The sequence below is a fragment of the Lingula anatina genome, chromosome 8 (genome assembly GCF_051362555.1).
Source record: "Lingula anatina isolate TDL-2025a chromosome 8, LinAna3.0, whole genome shotgun sequence".
Classification (NCBI taxonomy): domain Eukaryota; kingdom Metazoa; phylum Brachiopoda; class Lingulata; order Lingulida; family Lingulidae; genus Lingula; species Lingula anatina.
This window is the reverse complement of record NC_141774.1, coordinates 19,717,006-19,734,524: the sequence shown is the minus strand read 5'-3', so window position 1 is coordinate 19,734,524 and position 17,519 is coordinate 19,717,006. Positions and strand designations below refer to the sequence as shown.

At 36.8% G+C, this 17,519-nt stretch overlaps 3 protein-coding genes across 3 annotated transcripts; all 3 read left to right on the top strand.

Moving 5' to 3' along the window:
• Nucleotides 1–3,617, top strand: LOC106173039 (uncharacterized). Its single transcript, XM_013554019.2, has 5 exons — nucleotides 1–190; nucleotides 615–854; nucleotides 1,026–1,162; nucleotides 1,478–1,577; nucleotides 2,912–3,617. The coding sequence occupies exons 1-5, from the start codon at nucleotides 187–189 to the stop codon at nucleotides 3,112–3,114; spliced, it is 684 nt and encodes a 227-aa protein (XP_013409473.2). The 5' UTR covers nucleotides 1–186; the 3' UTR covers nucleotides 3,115–3,617.
• Nucleotides 3,618–5,426: 1,809 nt separating this feature from the next.
• On the top strand, nucleotides 5,427–8,819 carry LOC147760533 (acid-sensing ion channel 1C-like). Its single transcript, XM_087018813.1, has 4 exons — nucleotides 5,427–5,948; nucleotides 7,306–7,402; nucleotides 7,666–7,726; nucleotides 8,351–8,819. Exons 1-4 carry the CDS (start codon nucleotides 5,427–5,429, stop codon nucleotides 8,817–8,819), a joined length of 1,149 nt encoding a protein of 382 aa, XP_086874939.1.
• A 2,064-nt stretch (nucleotides 8,820–10,883) lies between these two features.
• On the top strand, nucleotides 10,884–17,396 carry LOC106173052 (acid-sensing ion channel 1-like). The gene is made up of 6 exons (XM_087018811.1): nucleotides 10,884–11,601; nucleotides 13,069–13,153; nucleotides 14,480–14,589; nucleotides 15,091–15,261; nucleotides 16,150–16,244; nucleotides 16,528–17,396. Exons 1-6 carry the CDS (start codon nucleotides 11,077–11,079, stop codon nucleotides 16,991–16,993), a joined length of 1,452 nt encoding a protein of 483 aa, XP_086874937.1. The 5' UTR covers nucleotides 10,884–11,076; the 3' UTR covers nucleotides 16,994–17,396.
• The last annotated feature ends 123 nt before the right edge of the window (nucleotides 17,397–17,519 follow it).

Sequence of the window (17,519 nt, the reverse complement as noted above, 5' to 3'; positions counted from 1 at the left end):
CGAGGAAGAGTGCAGTCTTACTTTAATAATGATGATTATGCTAGTAATTATATGGGGACACCACTGACGTTTAAGAATTTTGGCGTTTCGGTAGGGTTCAGACGTCTAACAAGTTTTACATTGCTGGGAACTAATGTGACATTGATGTCTAAATTGTAAGAAGTAGTTGCGAAGTAAACCAACAATATGGGTGAGTATTAATAGTACACGTGTATGTTGTGCAATATTTCAATTTATGTTATAAAACTTCAATTTATGTGTTGGAATTGCACGAAGAAAAAGTAGCGAAAAACCTCAAAATTAATGTAAACAAAAAAGTCAGCTGACTGTACGTAATATTGACAGATGCGGCAAAGGGGCAACTGTTTAATGATATTGAATCATTATCAAAGCCCTCGCTGTATTGTGTGTCAGTGATTCGCCAATATTTCCTTAAAACGAGTATTAGCCTGACGATGTACATGTAATTTTGAAGACGGATTTGAATGAATTCAGGAAATACTTTGACCTTATGTCTCACTTCACTAAATTTCCATATGGCACTAGTGGTAAACATATCATTGCAAATGTTGTACACTTCCCTAAATGACACAGTCTACTTTGCTACTTTCCAGGTAATTCTCTATTCTCGCAGTGCACATTATCAAACGCCTACCAGAATGTCACCGCGGAGACGTCGTGTCCTTCGCTCGGCGCTGGCCCCCTGGTGACCCCCCTGTGTACCTTTAACCCCTTCTTCCTCCTCTTCACCGCCTCCGGGTTCCGCTGTATGTGTCCACCGGGGGCGTTTCCTTTCACGTTTCCTGGCTCCTTCGTCCAATCCACAGAGGCGGTGGTATCGGTGTGCTTGCCAAGTAAGTATTATTATTATTATAATTATTATTATTGACACCTTTTAAGCTATCATTATTATTATTATAAACATTATTGGCGTTGCCATTAAAAAAAAAAAAACCGCGTGTACAGAATGTTTTTAGTCAAAACGGGTTATATGTCTACTGACGTATTTCTGTGAAATGTTCTAGTTACTGGTTCCACCTGCACAACGAACGCTGATTGTAACCTTAGGGTGACGGACTGTCTTGGCTTTGCATCGACAATCAGCGCAGCTCCCCCTAACTTAATGCCGGGGATCTCCTCAGACATTGCAAGCCTTATGACGGTAAATTGTACTCTTTTATTAATGATTTTTTTCATAATTTATTTCTTATACATCCATTAATTCTTTGGTTTTTCTTCGAATCTATATGTAGTTTTTGTTTTGGTTTGTTGCAAGGTACTACGCTATTATTTGTAAAATCTAAATTAAAATGATGAACCTGTAGATATTTGCAAAGTAAAACGGGTAAAAGTGACATTTTGTGAACATGATTCGAAAAGCGGCATGGATATTTGTTTTCACATGTATTAGTTATAGCCATCGAGTACATCTTGCAAACAAGTCACTTTATTGTCATGTCTCATACTAAACTTCCAGCCGGTGACCGGGCTGATTTGCAGTTTCAATGATCGTTTTAATGTGGACATTACCCCCATCTATTACTGCAACGCTGGAAGCTGCGCCGAATACAACACAAGTGAGTTTTATGGAATATTGGTTAACTAATTATATCTACCGTTACTGAGATTCTTGTTTACAGGAATTGGGTAGTATTTTTGGAATGATCAAGAAAGTCAACCACGTTTATCCGCCACCACTGCATGTAACAGAATAAATAATATTACATATTTATTATGCCTGGGAGAAAATAAAATGGATAAAAATAATTTGTTTCTAGACTGATAATAAAAGAAATAGAAAAATGGAGGGTTTGAATTCGATGAGGATGATACCACAACTAGTATTGTTACTAAGATCCAAGAAACCACGATTTTCTTGGACAATTTCATTTACATTTCATAGTAAAAGCGAGCATGACCCCTTTAATGCGGTATTTAAAAATAATGTTTATTTATTTGGATAACATGGCTAAACATCACTATAATGCCTCTATTCCATACCGAATACATGTAAAAATACTACGAATCTCCAGGAATTGATAAATTTTAGAAATCGTGGAATTTTGCACATTTCTGGTAGACGTCTTGACCCTGCTTGGTCTTCACTTCCAAAATGGATGTTGAACATAGAGCAACTATACTCACTTGCCCTAGAACAGGAGTATGAACATCAACTAGTGATGAATCGAAGACTGGTTCGAAACTTTTGTGTCGATTTCAGGATCTCTTAAGAATTGCAAGAACTGACTGAAAATAATTATGATTCAGTTAAGAGATTGAATAATTTGTTAAGATTAAACTAAGAACCCTGTGGTTTATCAATTCTTTGTGGATCGTGGAATTCGTAGTCGGTTTGGAAAAGGGGCTTGTATAGGATGCGGTCGTCACAGCGGTTGTATTATGAAAACATTGCCGACCTCAGCAATTTGATATATTATCAAGAACTAGTCCACAGCCACCATGTAATGCACTTTTTGTTTATCTTTATTAGGAATTTAAATGCAATCTCTTCACTGCTTGGTATGTCATGCATATCAGGCGCTACTGCAAGTTTTTTAAAATCAGTTTATCTCCAGGTATAATTTGAAGGTTTTTTGCATTTTATGATAATTACACAAGATGTTTATTGTGCGTGGAATCACAAGACTGTATCACAAAAAGGAATCAATAATAATAATAATAATAATAATTATTATAATTATTATTATATGTATTATTATATGTATTATTAAATGGATTACTATTATTACAGAAAGTTTCGATAGTCACTCATAGTACAGTCATCAGCCTTTTCATTGTTTGATATGTCAAGTGTCTTTTACAATGTTTTTATTGTGAGATATGGATCTCATACGAAGAGCTGTTATCCCTTAAATAAGTTATCCCTTTCATAAGTCACGTGTCTTTTCAGGTCCCCCGGAGAACACGCCCCTGGTGAATGGGACAATTCTTTTCTACCAAGGACTGGTTCGGGATGCCTTGCCGTCTTTATTCACTTTTTATCCCAATGTGGTGCCAGACCCAAGCAGCGGAAACCGCCTGTCATATCTCAATGAAAATGTCTTTGCGGCAATCTTTAGGAACCTGTTTCCGCCAGATATACAGTCACCATAGTGACGGGCAGCTCTGATCTCTGATTGGCTACACGTGTCGTTGAGCGTTTTGGATATCTTGATATCGCAGTAGCTGATCGATATCTTGTGTTTTGTAAATACAGACTTTCTCATTGCATGGATATAATAGATGTTTATTAGTTGTTTACTGGGTATTTACGAATTGTTTTTCTGGACCTTTCTTTTTTTCCTGTACCTTCTTGTCTTTAGACGGTGCATTCTGTACATGGCTTCCGAGAATGAAACATTGAGTCGGAATATGAGCCTTGTTATTGGACATCAAGTGAATACTAGTATCCTTATCCTATTTCAAATTCATGCACGATTTCACCTGACAATATTGAGACAGGATGATGTTTTGCACCAAAATGTCCAATATTACGTCACACGATGAACTCGGAGCTGTGTTTCAAGCATAATTATATGCTTTGAAGATACATTAAATAAATGCAAAAAGATAAAAAAGCTAAGGCCTTTAACTTAAAATAAAATATCCAACCTGCAGACCCAACTTAAGCAGTTAATTACAGCACACAATACAGGACAACAGCAATACCTGTATCCAGCCTGGTAGCAAAGCAACGTCAAACGAACCATGTTAGGCCACATTCCCAAAGACACCTGAAGTAGATATACCCAACTTGGCGGCGGCCCTGATGTCTGACACGCCTGCTGAAGCTGCTAGGGGGTTAACTATCGTTAAGCAGCTTCAGTTGGCGCGCCAGACATCTAAGCCGCTACATTAGAATGGGTTTTAGCGAGAATCCTATTGAAGATGGGTCGAACCTGCAAGATCGATCTAGGTATGGGAATGCGGTCCTAGAGACGGACCTCCTGGAAGGCCGACTGGAAGACCGACTCATACAGAATCAGCTAGGGGGTAAAGATAATTACCCCTTAACAGCTTTACTAGGCGTGACAGACATTTAAGCCGGTTGAATTGATAGCAATTAAGTGAGAATCCTTAGAGATATAGACCGATCCAGATGGTTCGATCTAGTTATGGGAACCCAGTCTTAGGGATGGTATTCGAGGGGCTGGGAAAAACAAACAATGAAAAGCCTTATCCACACTCGAAATGTAATACTGATGTCGGTGACCAATATATGCCATTTAATTGTTGTTGAACTTTTCTAACTAATGGACACTATTGATTGTGTCAAAAGTCAGTTATTTGTGCTATACAAAGAAAGTATAACACTAATGGAATACAAGAGCGGTTTATGTTGTGGAAATCAAATAGTCATCTATAGGAAAAGCTTCACCAACTCCACGTATAACAGAACCTAAATACAGAATCGTTATTGGAATTCCAACTCCACCAAAGGAAAAATATATGCCTCTTAAAAGCAATTGAGGCGGCGCAACTTTTGTAAAAAAAAACAAAAAAAAAAAAACATTTTCCCTCTGATAAGCCCACCGAGAAGATGGCATATTTTGATGAAATGCAGTGCATACGGAAGAAGACCATGTGACTATTTCTTCCGCTATATGTGGTTTACAAGTGTTATGAAGTGGTGCTATACCTTGAAAGCTGCTAAATTAATTCAAGTTCGGTCGTTTTCAATAATAACACGTGCCACCAGACAGGACCGTACATAGGAAGTTAGCTATAGCTCGAGATCTGTGTCGAAATAAAGGACGAAGATCAACGATCATTTCTTCCCACGTCAGTATAAGGACTTTTTACTAAAGAGAAAGGAAATATTATTGAATACGCTTTTTTTATGCTAATGACCAGCAATCTGTTTGTTTTCAATCGATCACTTAATGAAAACTTTCTAAAGTATACCGTATTTTTTATGCAAAAGGTAATTGGCTATGACCCAGGAGAGCCTATATTCGTTCCCTCTACATCCCGATTCAGGGGCCCGGTCGTTGTCGTGTTGGACTGACGTGCCGTATATTTATCTTGAAAATTAATTGGAAGTCCCAAAACATTAATTGTAAGATACTGTTCAGGCAATATAATAAGTGATGCTCGGGTATCGTCCCACGTATCGACCATTCTTCATAGGGACATAACAATATTATAAGACCATTTCCTGCTTAAAAATCCTTTCCACCAAACAAACGAACGAGCTGTTATCTTTGCAGAATCTGGGCAGACTAAATCTTACTTAGTCGAGAAGGGAAAAAAGCAAGCTTGTCGACTCCGACATTGTGTCGCCTTTCAGATTAAAATAGATATTTATTTTTATCGGTGAAGAGATCAAATATCACCATAAGCAAGAATACCGGAGAACACCGAAGTAGTTTTAACACAGCACTTCACTTACAAGACAAACTGAGCTATTGCCAAAGTTTACGAATATGAATTCGGTTGGCGTACATCCCTCAGAAAAGGCGTTCAACAGGGAAGATGAACTCAATTGCAAAAGCTACCGCAGCGGTTATGACGAAACCTTACAAGAAACTACGGTGCAAATAGAAATGACAAATTTTGCAAACGAAGTCAGTATTCTAGGATTAAAACAGTCCGTCAACCCCAAATATTCCCATTTCAGACGCACGCTATGGCTGTGTTTCGTCTTGGCAGGGTTTGGATTCTTGCTTTACCATCTTTGGCACAGGATTGCTTACTTTCTAAGCAACCCTGTAACAGTGAAGATAGATGTTGTGGCAAACGATACATTGGTTTTTCCCGCGATAACCATTTGTATCAACAGTCCTCTGAAGATGAGCAGTTTAGTTGCCAATAACGAGAGTTATATAGGAAAATATTTTGGCACTTTCGAGGACCCGCAAGATTTATCTTCCTACAATTTGGGACGTATTAACTGGACTGAATTTATGATTCGCAATGGGTATGGCAAACGTGACATCTTTTTAGACGTAAGTTTTATTTTTCATAACAGTAGAGTGCATTTGCTTGGAAGCCTAATTTCCTTACAGATAAAAAAAGAAACATGCTCGGGAATAATTTTTTTTTCACGAGTAAATAACTACAGAAAAGTTGGTAATTTTTATGAGAAATTTTCCGTTGTAGCTTTGTTTAAAAAATCAAAACTGAATGAACACGCCTTAAAACAACTAAAATATCGTTGTCACAAAACAAATCCCAGGTTCTACAGATATGTAACTGTGGGGTAATTACTGGTTAATAATCTCTTAAACATACACAGTCATGTAATAATAATAATAATAATAATAATAATAATAATAATAATGTTTTTATAAAATAAAACCCACCCTAGTAAGAGTAATGAGAGACTAAAACCCGTGATAGTATAGTTAAAATATATACGTATGACATGCTTTGACTTTTTTCCAGGTGAAATGGAAACTAAAAGATGTCCGCTTAACTGACATCAGGCCTGTATTCACCAGTCTTGGTTTATGTTATCAGATCAACTCAGGTAATATCCAACCTTGTTAAGACACGCTTTTTATTCTGTAAAAAGAGAAAATGGCAGATCAGTTGAACAAATCAAATCACGTGTATCTTTCAGAAAAAAAATATATCAATTTTTTTATCTTTTATTTTTAAATTTCTACAAAAAAATAAAAATAAAAATTGTTGGCTTGTAAATCATTCTTATTGATATTTATTGATTATTTTCACGTTTAACGTTCTATTTTTCACTGGGAAGATAAATTCTCAATATATATGTATATATCCAAACAACTTAGACAACCATCTACAAGTGGATTTACAGGGAAAAGATATGGGACTACTTGGTGTGTTTTTATCACGTCAAAGAGAATATCTAACAGCCTCCTACGAAGCCGGCTTATCGGTAATACCATTGACTAACGTTCTGTGTAGCAGTGTGTTGATTATTGTTGATCTAAAATAATATTAATGGTTATATACACGGTGTTTAGTGTTTTTAAAAGAAGTTGTGCATAATTAGATTTTGGATAAGCCATATTTAATATAATATAGCATCTTTATTTGTCTTTTGCACTGTAAAAACAGTTTCAATTTTCTATTAAAATACACATTTGTAGGTCCACTCACTGTATCAGTGATCAAAACAACTGTACGGTGTCATTACCATACATACCAAAGCAAAAATTACAATAATAAATGTATAGATAATATATATACCTATACAATAATATATAATAATAATATAATATACAAATATATATAATACAATTATAAATACATAAATAATATATATGCCTATATCAGCCTAATATGTACATTATTTTACACAACGTTATGATATCTAATTGTTACCAGATTCTTCTCCATGATCCTGAAGACCACCCCGCCATGGATCTTGGTGTATTGTTACCGCCTGGTTGTACGAACGTGGTCATCAAACTTAAACATGTGGGTATAGAAATATGGAAAAATAGCTTTCATATAAGAGAAAAAGTGACTTGGCCAAACTGCTGTTGTCCGACTAGCTGAAATTAACATTTGGTGAATTGTTTTCAATAGATATTGCTGTGCAGATTACTGGTAGTCAGATAGCTCGAATCCGGGATTTTTGGGGCGTACTGATGTTAAATATCCCCAACAATTCGCATAGTCAAAAATTCCCTCGGGTGTTTTTCTAGGAATAAGTTTAACAATTTGTCACTTCGTTCTCATAAGATGATTCAATGTTTAATGAGAAGAAAGCGGTTGCCATTGAACCAAGATACACCATTATGAGGTACAGTAAAATAATACAGAAAATTCTTTTTTGAAATTAGTGAAACTATTAACTGAACTGTGCTGAATTTTAAAACTTCTACTTTAATCCCTTATTTCAAGCATATATAATTTATTGTCTGATAATATTTCATTCCTAAGCATGTAATATATCACCGATAAATAAAATTTCAGTTGAAGAACCTTCCACATCCGCATGGCAAATGTGGTGAGAAAACATTGGCTTACTTTAGAAAGTACAGTAAACTCAACTGCGAGGCGGAATGCTTGTACGTATACGTTCAGCTGTACTGGTATGGAAGGGAGGCTAAATATATAGTACGAGACAGATAACTGTTGTGCACGTATATACAATACATATAACGTCGCTGCTCATATTTCAGTCGCACTGTTTGCTTGTTTATCTATGTTCAAATTTCTTTTTTTACTCATTTTTCTGTCGTTCGTTCTTTTCAGATAAATGCATCCATTTTTTCCTTCAAACTTTATTTTCCCGCGCTTCACTTTTTTCTCCGTCTTTCAGTTTTCCGTACACTACGCGTCTTTCCATACACCAACTGCTGCAGTATGCATGCAGTGCACATGCAAGGATACACAGATAATCATATCCACGTGTTCATTTCAGCCATAACCTCACCATGAAGCGGTGCGGTTGTCGTTTAGTTTACTACCCACATGTCCCGGGTTACAGAGAGTGTTCCCCTCAAGACGTATTCCAATGTGTCTTCAATCTCACGAGGCAGAAGACACGGTTTATCCGCCAGTGTGACTGCAGTGTAGAGTGTGAGAGTTACAGATTCGAATACACTCTTTCCAGCTCATTTATATCAAATTCGTCAATGCAGCTGTTACAGCATCTTTTGAACATCACAAAAGAAGAGGTGGAGAAAGACATTGTCGCCACGAAAATCTTCTACGCAGATATGACGTACGAGGAACTTGAACAACAGGAAGCTTACAGCGCGTTGGCGTTAATGGCAGACATTGGTGGCGCCCTAGGCCTCGTTCTGGGAAGCACACTGATGACTCTGGTGGAAATATTTGATTTCTTTTTCGGGTTGTGCATTTCAAACCTTCTCGGTGTGAAAAAGTAATAAAGCACAATATATATATTTGATGCATTTGGCAAAGATAACGATTACGAACTACGCCTGGAAGATCAAAGGAGAGTTTGACCGGGATAGTTTGTGCGAAACACTGAAATAGAGACACTGAAGGACATTCCATATTGTGTATTGACTCCCTGTTCCTTAACATCTAATATCCAGGATGGCTTCTTTTACTTGTGAAACATTTAACTCCTGACTGCATTCTGTAGATAACCAAGGATTATTATCAACACCAAATTATTTTAATTATTTCATTTCAAGAATCTCCCCCCCTCTCCACCACATGTAAAATGTGGTGAGAAATCGCTGATTAACTATAAAGTAAAGAAGTACAGTTAAGTTAACTGCGAAGTCGAAAGTTAATATGGCCTCGTTCTGGGTAGCACTTTGACGACGTTGGTGGAGATAGTTGATTTCTGTTGTGGGTTATGTTTGTCAAAGATTTCTGGCGTGAAAAAGGGATACAGATGGCCAAGTATTTAGGGAATTTGTGGGAACTTATTTTAACGCATGATCGAAATTTTAATTATTATTTTATTTTATATTCGTGTATACCACGTGTATTTGTCATGCAGCTCTTATAAAGTGATTTCATTATATTGCAAATGATAAAACCAGTAACCTTATACCTATTATTCCGCACAATATACAATATTATTATTATTAATATTTACTCATTGTCACATCTTCAGCATCTGTTGTAAAGTAATATTGTATATACATGTACAGTGTTCAAAATAGCACCACGTCATCGTTTAGCGTGCCATGTGGTATCGTTAATTTAATTAAGCATGTCAGTATTGTGTTTACTTAACGTTTATTTATTTAAAGAAAAAAAAACAAATCAAATTAAATGGAACGTGGCACAGGTTCAGGTGTGTTTCTGTGATTACAGATAAGCTGTAGATTATGTTTATTAGACGATGTTGTTAGCATTCATTTATGGTATAAAGTAATAAAGTAATGTAGTTAATTTCAAAAAAGTTTCATTTATTTGGTGAATGGTAGAGTCCAAAAGCTCTTTTATCACAACTTAAACATGTTTTTCTTACGATTTCATGTACCGAGTACTCTCGACACGTTATCAGCTCTGTCGCTTCTGTGTGGGATTTAGAAAGTCATGATTGATTTTTTTTCCTAAAATTGTAAAGCTTTTGATCTGAAGTATTATTCATGAATAAATAAAATCAAAACATCCGACAAAATCAGATAACATTTGAAAAGTTATTCGGCCATTTTATCTTCGAATATATAATTGTACATTTGCTCGATTTCTGGGGCGGCTGAGTCTCGTGAGTTGCGTAAAATTAAGCTAAATTCCACGGCACTTGGAGAGGAGTGCAACAGAAGTAATGGTAAGCTATTAAAGGTTGTGAAAGAAGGAATAAAATCTGTCAAAATTTTATCCACTTGTATTTTCTTGTTATTTTCTCTAAATACGAATTGCACAAATTGTATTGCACAACCAAATGATTAAATCCCCGTGTGTGTATGTTAAATTAGTTTCCAGGACAACATTTAGGGTGAAAAGATTCTCGTCCTAAATAGCGAGTTTGAACCATAGGGGGTTGCTAAGCAGGGGTGGATTGAGGCTGTCTTCTAGATGTAGGTCTTCCTGAAGACAGTCAGATTTTCAAGTTTATATTGACGGGTATCTAATTTTTTTGAAGGTCAAAAAATGGAGAATGGATCAACAAAGAAGATTTGGAAGGCTGTCAGAATATATCTCTGGATCGCCCCTCCTCAGAACCCTAGAAATCACATGTACCATAGCCCTGATTCCAGATTTCCTGGTGAAGTCACAAAACGAATGACATTACAAATATTGATTCTGTTATTAACTCCAGTTTACACGTTTAAAGCATATACAAGTGCTGGTATTATGCTATCTCTATTGATTTCAGTAAACAGCTTGTCATCAATGTGCTCGTTGAGTGGGTGAGAGAAGATGACGCTAAAAGCGCTGTGATATTGATCCCACAAATGTTCAAATACATTAGTGACACATTTCAAACACTTTGGAGGGCTAGAGACATTTTGTTCGCTTAATCTCAACCAAAAGACACGGACTAATTACAAAATATTTATACGGAACCACCAGCAAATCTTTGTTCGTTTTCGTTTTGGTAATTGACTGTCGAAAAAGTCATCCGCGTGTATGTGTGCGGGGAAGGAATAAGGCGTCAGGTTAGTTTTCAGAGATTTTCACAAGCAATGTTAACAGTTTCACCTCGCAGACAGAATGAATCCTGCTACTGTTTATCCGACTCTTCATGTCAAAGACAGTGATCTCAAAGGTGTTAGCAGTAGAAGCATAACTGGGGAGGCAGATGAGGAAGAAACTTCAGCCAAAAACGAATTATCCACCTTTGCAGCAGAAGTCAGCATTCTGGGATTGAAACAATCCGCTAACCCGCGATATTCGTACGCAAGGCGCGCTGTTTGGCTTTGCTTCGTTTTGGCAGGATTTGGAGGTCTGGTTTACCACCTTAAAGACAGAATTGATTATTACCGGTCCAACCCAGCAACAGTCAATATTGAGATCATTCCGAATGATACACTGGTGTTTCCAACGTTAACTCTTTGCACCAACAGTCCATTTAAAGCCAGTAGCTTGAAAGCCAATAACGAGACTGAAGTTGGAAGCCTTTTCGATCAGGTTTTGAATGTTTCAGCAGTTAATTGGACAAGATACGATTTCACTCATACCAACTGGACGGACTTCCATATGCGGAATGGTTTCCAAGTGAAAGACGTATTCATGTCGGTAATTAATAACCTTTTCTTTCAACATAATCGACATATTTTAATTAAAAATTCATATTGTATTTTTAATTAAAATCTTTTCAAACTTAATTACCCAGTGAAACGAAATATCATTTTCGACGTCTGTTTTAATACTGCCAGTTCATCAGGTGGTCACACAACCCGGTATATCCTCAATCATATGAGAGGTTTGTTGTAATAGAAAACATTCGAGATAAACCGAACTAAAAGTCTCGCGTGATACTGTGAGACCAAGCGAGAAGTCGCGGGATTTGGAGGAATGTGGGGTCAGAAATAATGGCAGACTAACGAGTACGGTGCCACATAAATCTAGAGTTATAGACGAAGTATATCCACCAGCTTTTGGTTACATTTTGTTCAACCGCTACGAATTCACTGTTCTGCGTATCACTTTGTTTTGCTTTCTAAGACGGCCCTAATGGAAAAAACTTTTCCCTCTGCCCCGCTGATTCCAACACGTTTTAAAGTTCCGTATAACGCCATGCATGGCACACAGCCTCGTTTTAGGCTACATGTATCTCGGATAATCCCCGTTGCTTTTATACCACCAGGGCCGTAGCCTGAGCAAAATGCCAGGGGGGCAGTAAGCGGACACGAGGGGGCGAAGTCCCCGAGGGGGGAGGGTGTGGGAGTGGTTGTCCCCCTGCCACGGTGTGGAAAATTTTAAAAAACTGTATGTATAATACTGCATTCTGGTGCATTTTAACTGTTATTTATTGCTCAATCAGAAGTTAGAAATTGTGGGTTCGTTTTGCCATAAGTACAGTCATTTTTTCAACACAACACGCCAATTGGACTTCATTTCGTGGATTGCCTCAGGATCAGGAATAACGTTTCTTCCTCTGTGGACGAGCAAGGAGCCAATCTGCTTAGGCGTTCCTCTGCCATGCTTGTGCGTGTCCACAGTTTCAGACGACGGAGGCTGTTCTCTGCAGGCTCAAAACAGCCCTCCCAGCTTTGTTGGGCAAACAGTCAGGGTAAACAATAACCTGATAACAGCTTGGGGGATAACTCCCTAAGGGAGGGTGAGCCTTTTGGCATGAACTGAGTTGGCTACAGTACACCTTTGTAAACAGATTGTTGAATGATTGTCTAGTGGCCATGAGTGCATTTTCTCACAGAACTGATACCAACTTTGCAATTATTTTTTTACCTTTGCGATTATTATTATTATTATTATTTTTTGCACCTCAAATCCCAGGGGGGGGGGCAGCTGCCCCCCCCCCTCTGCCCCCCTCCCCCCCCCCCCCCGGAGGCTACGGCCCAGACCACCTACTGTAGGGAGAGTTGTACATATACCGGCTTCTTGCATGGATTACAATGATTAAAGGAAATAACCAAAATAAAATGCAGCCAAAAATAAATTTTGTTTTGATTTATAACTGCTCGACAACCAGATCTGAAGGTTATGTACCAATATTAATTGATTTCTCTCGTGATATTTCAGATGAGTTGGAATAGAGCTTTGTATGAACTTGAAAGCCTTAAGCCTGTTATAACGGAGGGAGGGCTATGCTATCAGTTTAATTCAGGTACACATTATATTATATTATATTATATTATATTATATTATATTATATTATATTATATTATATTATATTATATTATTGTAAAGCGAATGACTTACGTTTTCACTTTTTACATATAACAATTAAAACAGACTCAAAAGAGTAAAAGGATAGAGAGTTATTAAGTGTAAGTTAAGTTTCATCAAGAGTCAACAATGTAGAATATGTTTTAGTGTCAGACAAAGATGGAAAAGGTCAAAGTCAGTAACAGTTTATGTGATTGATTAATTTCATAATATATTTTAATTTTGATCATCTGTTTATCACATGATAACTGAGATGTGGATAAGGTGCAAGCATGAGTAATCCAAATAATATTTTAGATATCTTTAATTGAAAACAAGTCTCTTAGGGATTACCTGATAAGGAAACGTTGCATGGTGACTTGCAACATGCGAATGGAAAATATTTTGTTATCACGCAAAGACAATGGAAAAGAAAACAAGTAAATGCGTGATCAGTACGGAGAAATTCAGCATAAATATTTGTGAAGTTGTATGAAGAAAGTGTCGATGAATAAACGTTCGAAAGCTCCAGACTGTTGTCGTCAAAACTCACTATAACAATATTATATTATATTATATTATATTATATTATATTATATTATATTATATTATATTATATTATATTATATTATATTATAGTGATTGAATAAGAAATCGTAGTTAAAGATCCAGGTATTTATTTTGATAGCTTAAAAGTTTTTTAAAAATTGTTTATTTAATTTTATAGGGCTGGGATAATTTTGACCCTGTACAAAAGCTAACAATAGGCAGACATGGGGATAACTTTAGAATTACTGAACGTTCAGAAAACTTGCTCTGCAAGAAGTCTACATTATGTGCAGGTCCGTTAGTGAATGTTTACGAATGATTCATTGATATGGATTGTATTTCCTCAAAAAGTTAAAACTAAAATTCTAAAAAAAAATATCTGGCTAAATTAATTATCAAGCAGTCATGACCGGTCGGACTATGTCCGCAATAGGGCTGGGTATTTTTGGCCCTGACACTTTACTACATGCGGAGGTAGAAGTTCTCAGCTTCTCAGATGCTGTTTGAAGTATTAGAAGAAAGCAAACGAATAACATGTTCACTGCCGTACCATTCCCACTCTAAGAAGCCTCCGGTCGGTTACGACAAGCAATGTGAAGGGGTTCCCAATTGTTTGGTAGACATTCAAAAAGCAATAATAATAATAATAATAATAATAATAATAATAATAATAATAATAAAGCATAGTAGTTTTCACAGTGTCTGGACATAAATTTTACATATATGTACTTTTTAGGTGACAGCCATCTACATGTAGATGCAGAAGGCATGTACGGTGGACTCCGTCTCAGCATTCTAGTGTCGCGGAAAGAATACGTGAAACACTCATACCTAGCTGGATTGTCGGTAACAATGCTGTTTTATTGTCAAATTTTAATGCGAAGATGTGTTGTGGTGGCTTGTTCTGTGGAAATATACTGAAATATTAGTGTTGACAGGGGCATGTATTTAAGTTGACATCCCACGTCTCCATTTATACCGTGCTAACCAGTCATCTCATTACTTTATTTTAACGTTACCATACCAAAAGTTCTGGGGTTGCCGGGCTAGGAGTTTGTTTTACCTGTATAAAAATAGCACAAATTTGGCCACATACACATCCAGTATTAGGGGATAAACTGATAAACAAGCGACAGATGTTTTTTTTTTTTTTTTTTTTTGCATCTCTTCTTTATTCGTATATTTTTATGCAGGTGTAAAAAATACATATAACATTAATATTGTTTTGGTAAGTGAGAAATTCACAATCCTCCTGTCCTTCCCCCCCCCCCCCCACCCATCATCTCGCCCAAACAACAATAACTCTGTTGTTTTTATGCTGTAAAATCGTCCACCTCCCACTTCAAGCTAGACTCTGGTCATATAAACTTGAGACTCATTACCAATATCACCGGTCTAACATATTGTTTATTTTATTTCCAGCTGAATCTCCATAACCCAGAGGACCGTCCAGACGGTAATACAGGGATTCTCATCCCCCCCGGGGGGTTTACTAATATCGCCCTTAAACTTAAGCATGTAAGTATCATGTAAAAGGTACACATGGCGTGTTTTAACGTACTTTGAAGCATTGCCACCGTTCCTGAAGCTGTAAAGGCCAATTTTCTTTTAATTATCAAAGTAAACAAAAAGCAAATGTCTCGAAAAGTAATTGCTATTTTTGAAAATTGCTGATGAACTATACCCTGGTGCTAGTTTAAAAGTACATTTTGTGTAACCTTTAGTTTTCACCGTAGCCATATATAGGCAGCTAGAATAGCCCGTATAATAGAAACATTCCCTACTTATCGTAATTTAATATGTGCATTTTTGTCACATATATTGTTATATGAGCATGTTCAGTATGTACATCTATGTGACAATGTTTCGTTCTTACGTTGATCAGTACCAAGTGAACTCTCTTGTACCTATTTCAATCATTAATGAATAATGAAACGTCAGTACATTTGATGATTAGTTCCGTAATTGACATATCCATAGATGGAGCAGTGCAGTGTTTGCATTAGTGTCATAGCTGTAGTACAAACGGCCCAGTATCTTCTGGTCATATTCTTGATAAATTAATATCTCTTTTGGTTTCTATATGCATGACTGATTGCCATAAAGCATGTTTTGGAAACGCGATAGATCAGTACTTTACTTTATTATCGATCACTCTTTACATGTAGATTTCATTGTCAGTTAGCTAAATTAAAATCGTGATAAATATCATGGGTTTATCATGAACAAAAAATAACTCTAACTGACCAAATGTCAATCTAAACGTTGCGGCTCCTATGTTTTCCTTTGGAAAAAAACGTCATTTTTGTTCAAACCACGCCAAACGGAGTTATAATAATTTTTAAAGACAAGTTTCCAAAGTAAAAGTACTTTTGTAAATAGTATTTTAGACGTTTTTTTTTTCAGTTGGTGAATCTTCCGCCTCCTCACGGGAAATGTGGTGAGAGACCTCTGGCTTACTACAAGAAGTACAGTAAAACAAACTGTCAGACAGAGTGCCTGTATGTATAATATATGTAACTTCTATATAAATCTTTTTTTTTTACAAAAACATATCTGATTATGAGATATTCTTTTGTAAAACATATTTGTGCTTATTATATGTACTGAATCATTTCTAACATTATTACATTTATAACATACATGTAGGCCTACCGGTATTCCTTCCTGTTTATAATAATAATAATAATAATAATAATAATAATAATAATAATAATAATAATAATAATAATTATTATTATTATTATATGAAAATGGTGGAATGTATGACAACTTATATTCCAGGCACAACCTCACCTTAACGCGATGCCATTGCCGTCTAACATTCTACCCGTATGTTCCCGGGTTCAGAGATTGTTCCCCAAAAGACCGAAAACTCTGTGTGGACCCACTGACCTTCCTGAACAGATCACAGCTTCACCGTCAATGTGGCTGTAAAGTTGCGTGTGAGACGTTCAAGTATGAAACCAGTTCAACCTATACTAAACTATCGGAGAGCACTTTTGAAAATGTCCAGGAATGGAACATGTTACAAGAGAGGCTGGAGGATTTTATCGGTGTGCTCATATTCTATCCTGATATGTCATACGAGGAGGTAGTACAACAGGAGGCCTACAGCACGTTGGCACTACTGGCGGACATCGGCGGTGCCCTTGGCCTCGTTTTGGGCAGCACGCTGATGACCTTGGCTGAAATTTTGGATTTCTTTTTTGGGTTATGTGTTTGGAAGGCTTTGGGTGTTAGAATTTGACCGGGAGGCAAAGACGAAAAAAATATCGCTATAAATCGTGATAAGATAGCTGCGGAACCTGTCCTACCAAGCGGTATACTTAAGCGATACGGTTTTTACTGGTACATTTTGTGAGTTTGGCAACCTAATAGACTAGATATATCACATACGATAAAAGAGACACCTGGACAGATTCGACAAAAGGCGATCTTGTGGAGAATTTCTGAAGGGGATTAAAGTCACCAGGAGCGTAATAATGTGTTTGGACCTCTTAAAGCGTACCGGAACAACCTGTATCCATAGAGTATACCGTCTGGTGTAAAGTAAACAGAACTATTGTCTGCATCCACTCTCAACCAAGGCCAAAAGATATGCCGAACATATCATTATTATTGTTACCTGTTGTAAAACGCATCGAGAGGTATATGTACATTGTAGGGGCCTACTGTATGTAGTGGAATGCAGTATACTTGTATATACGAACCAGAATTTACTTCGCTTTGCTTTCCTTTGCTTTAAATGTAACAATGCGACGCCACGCAAGACA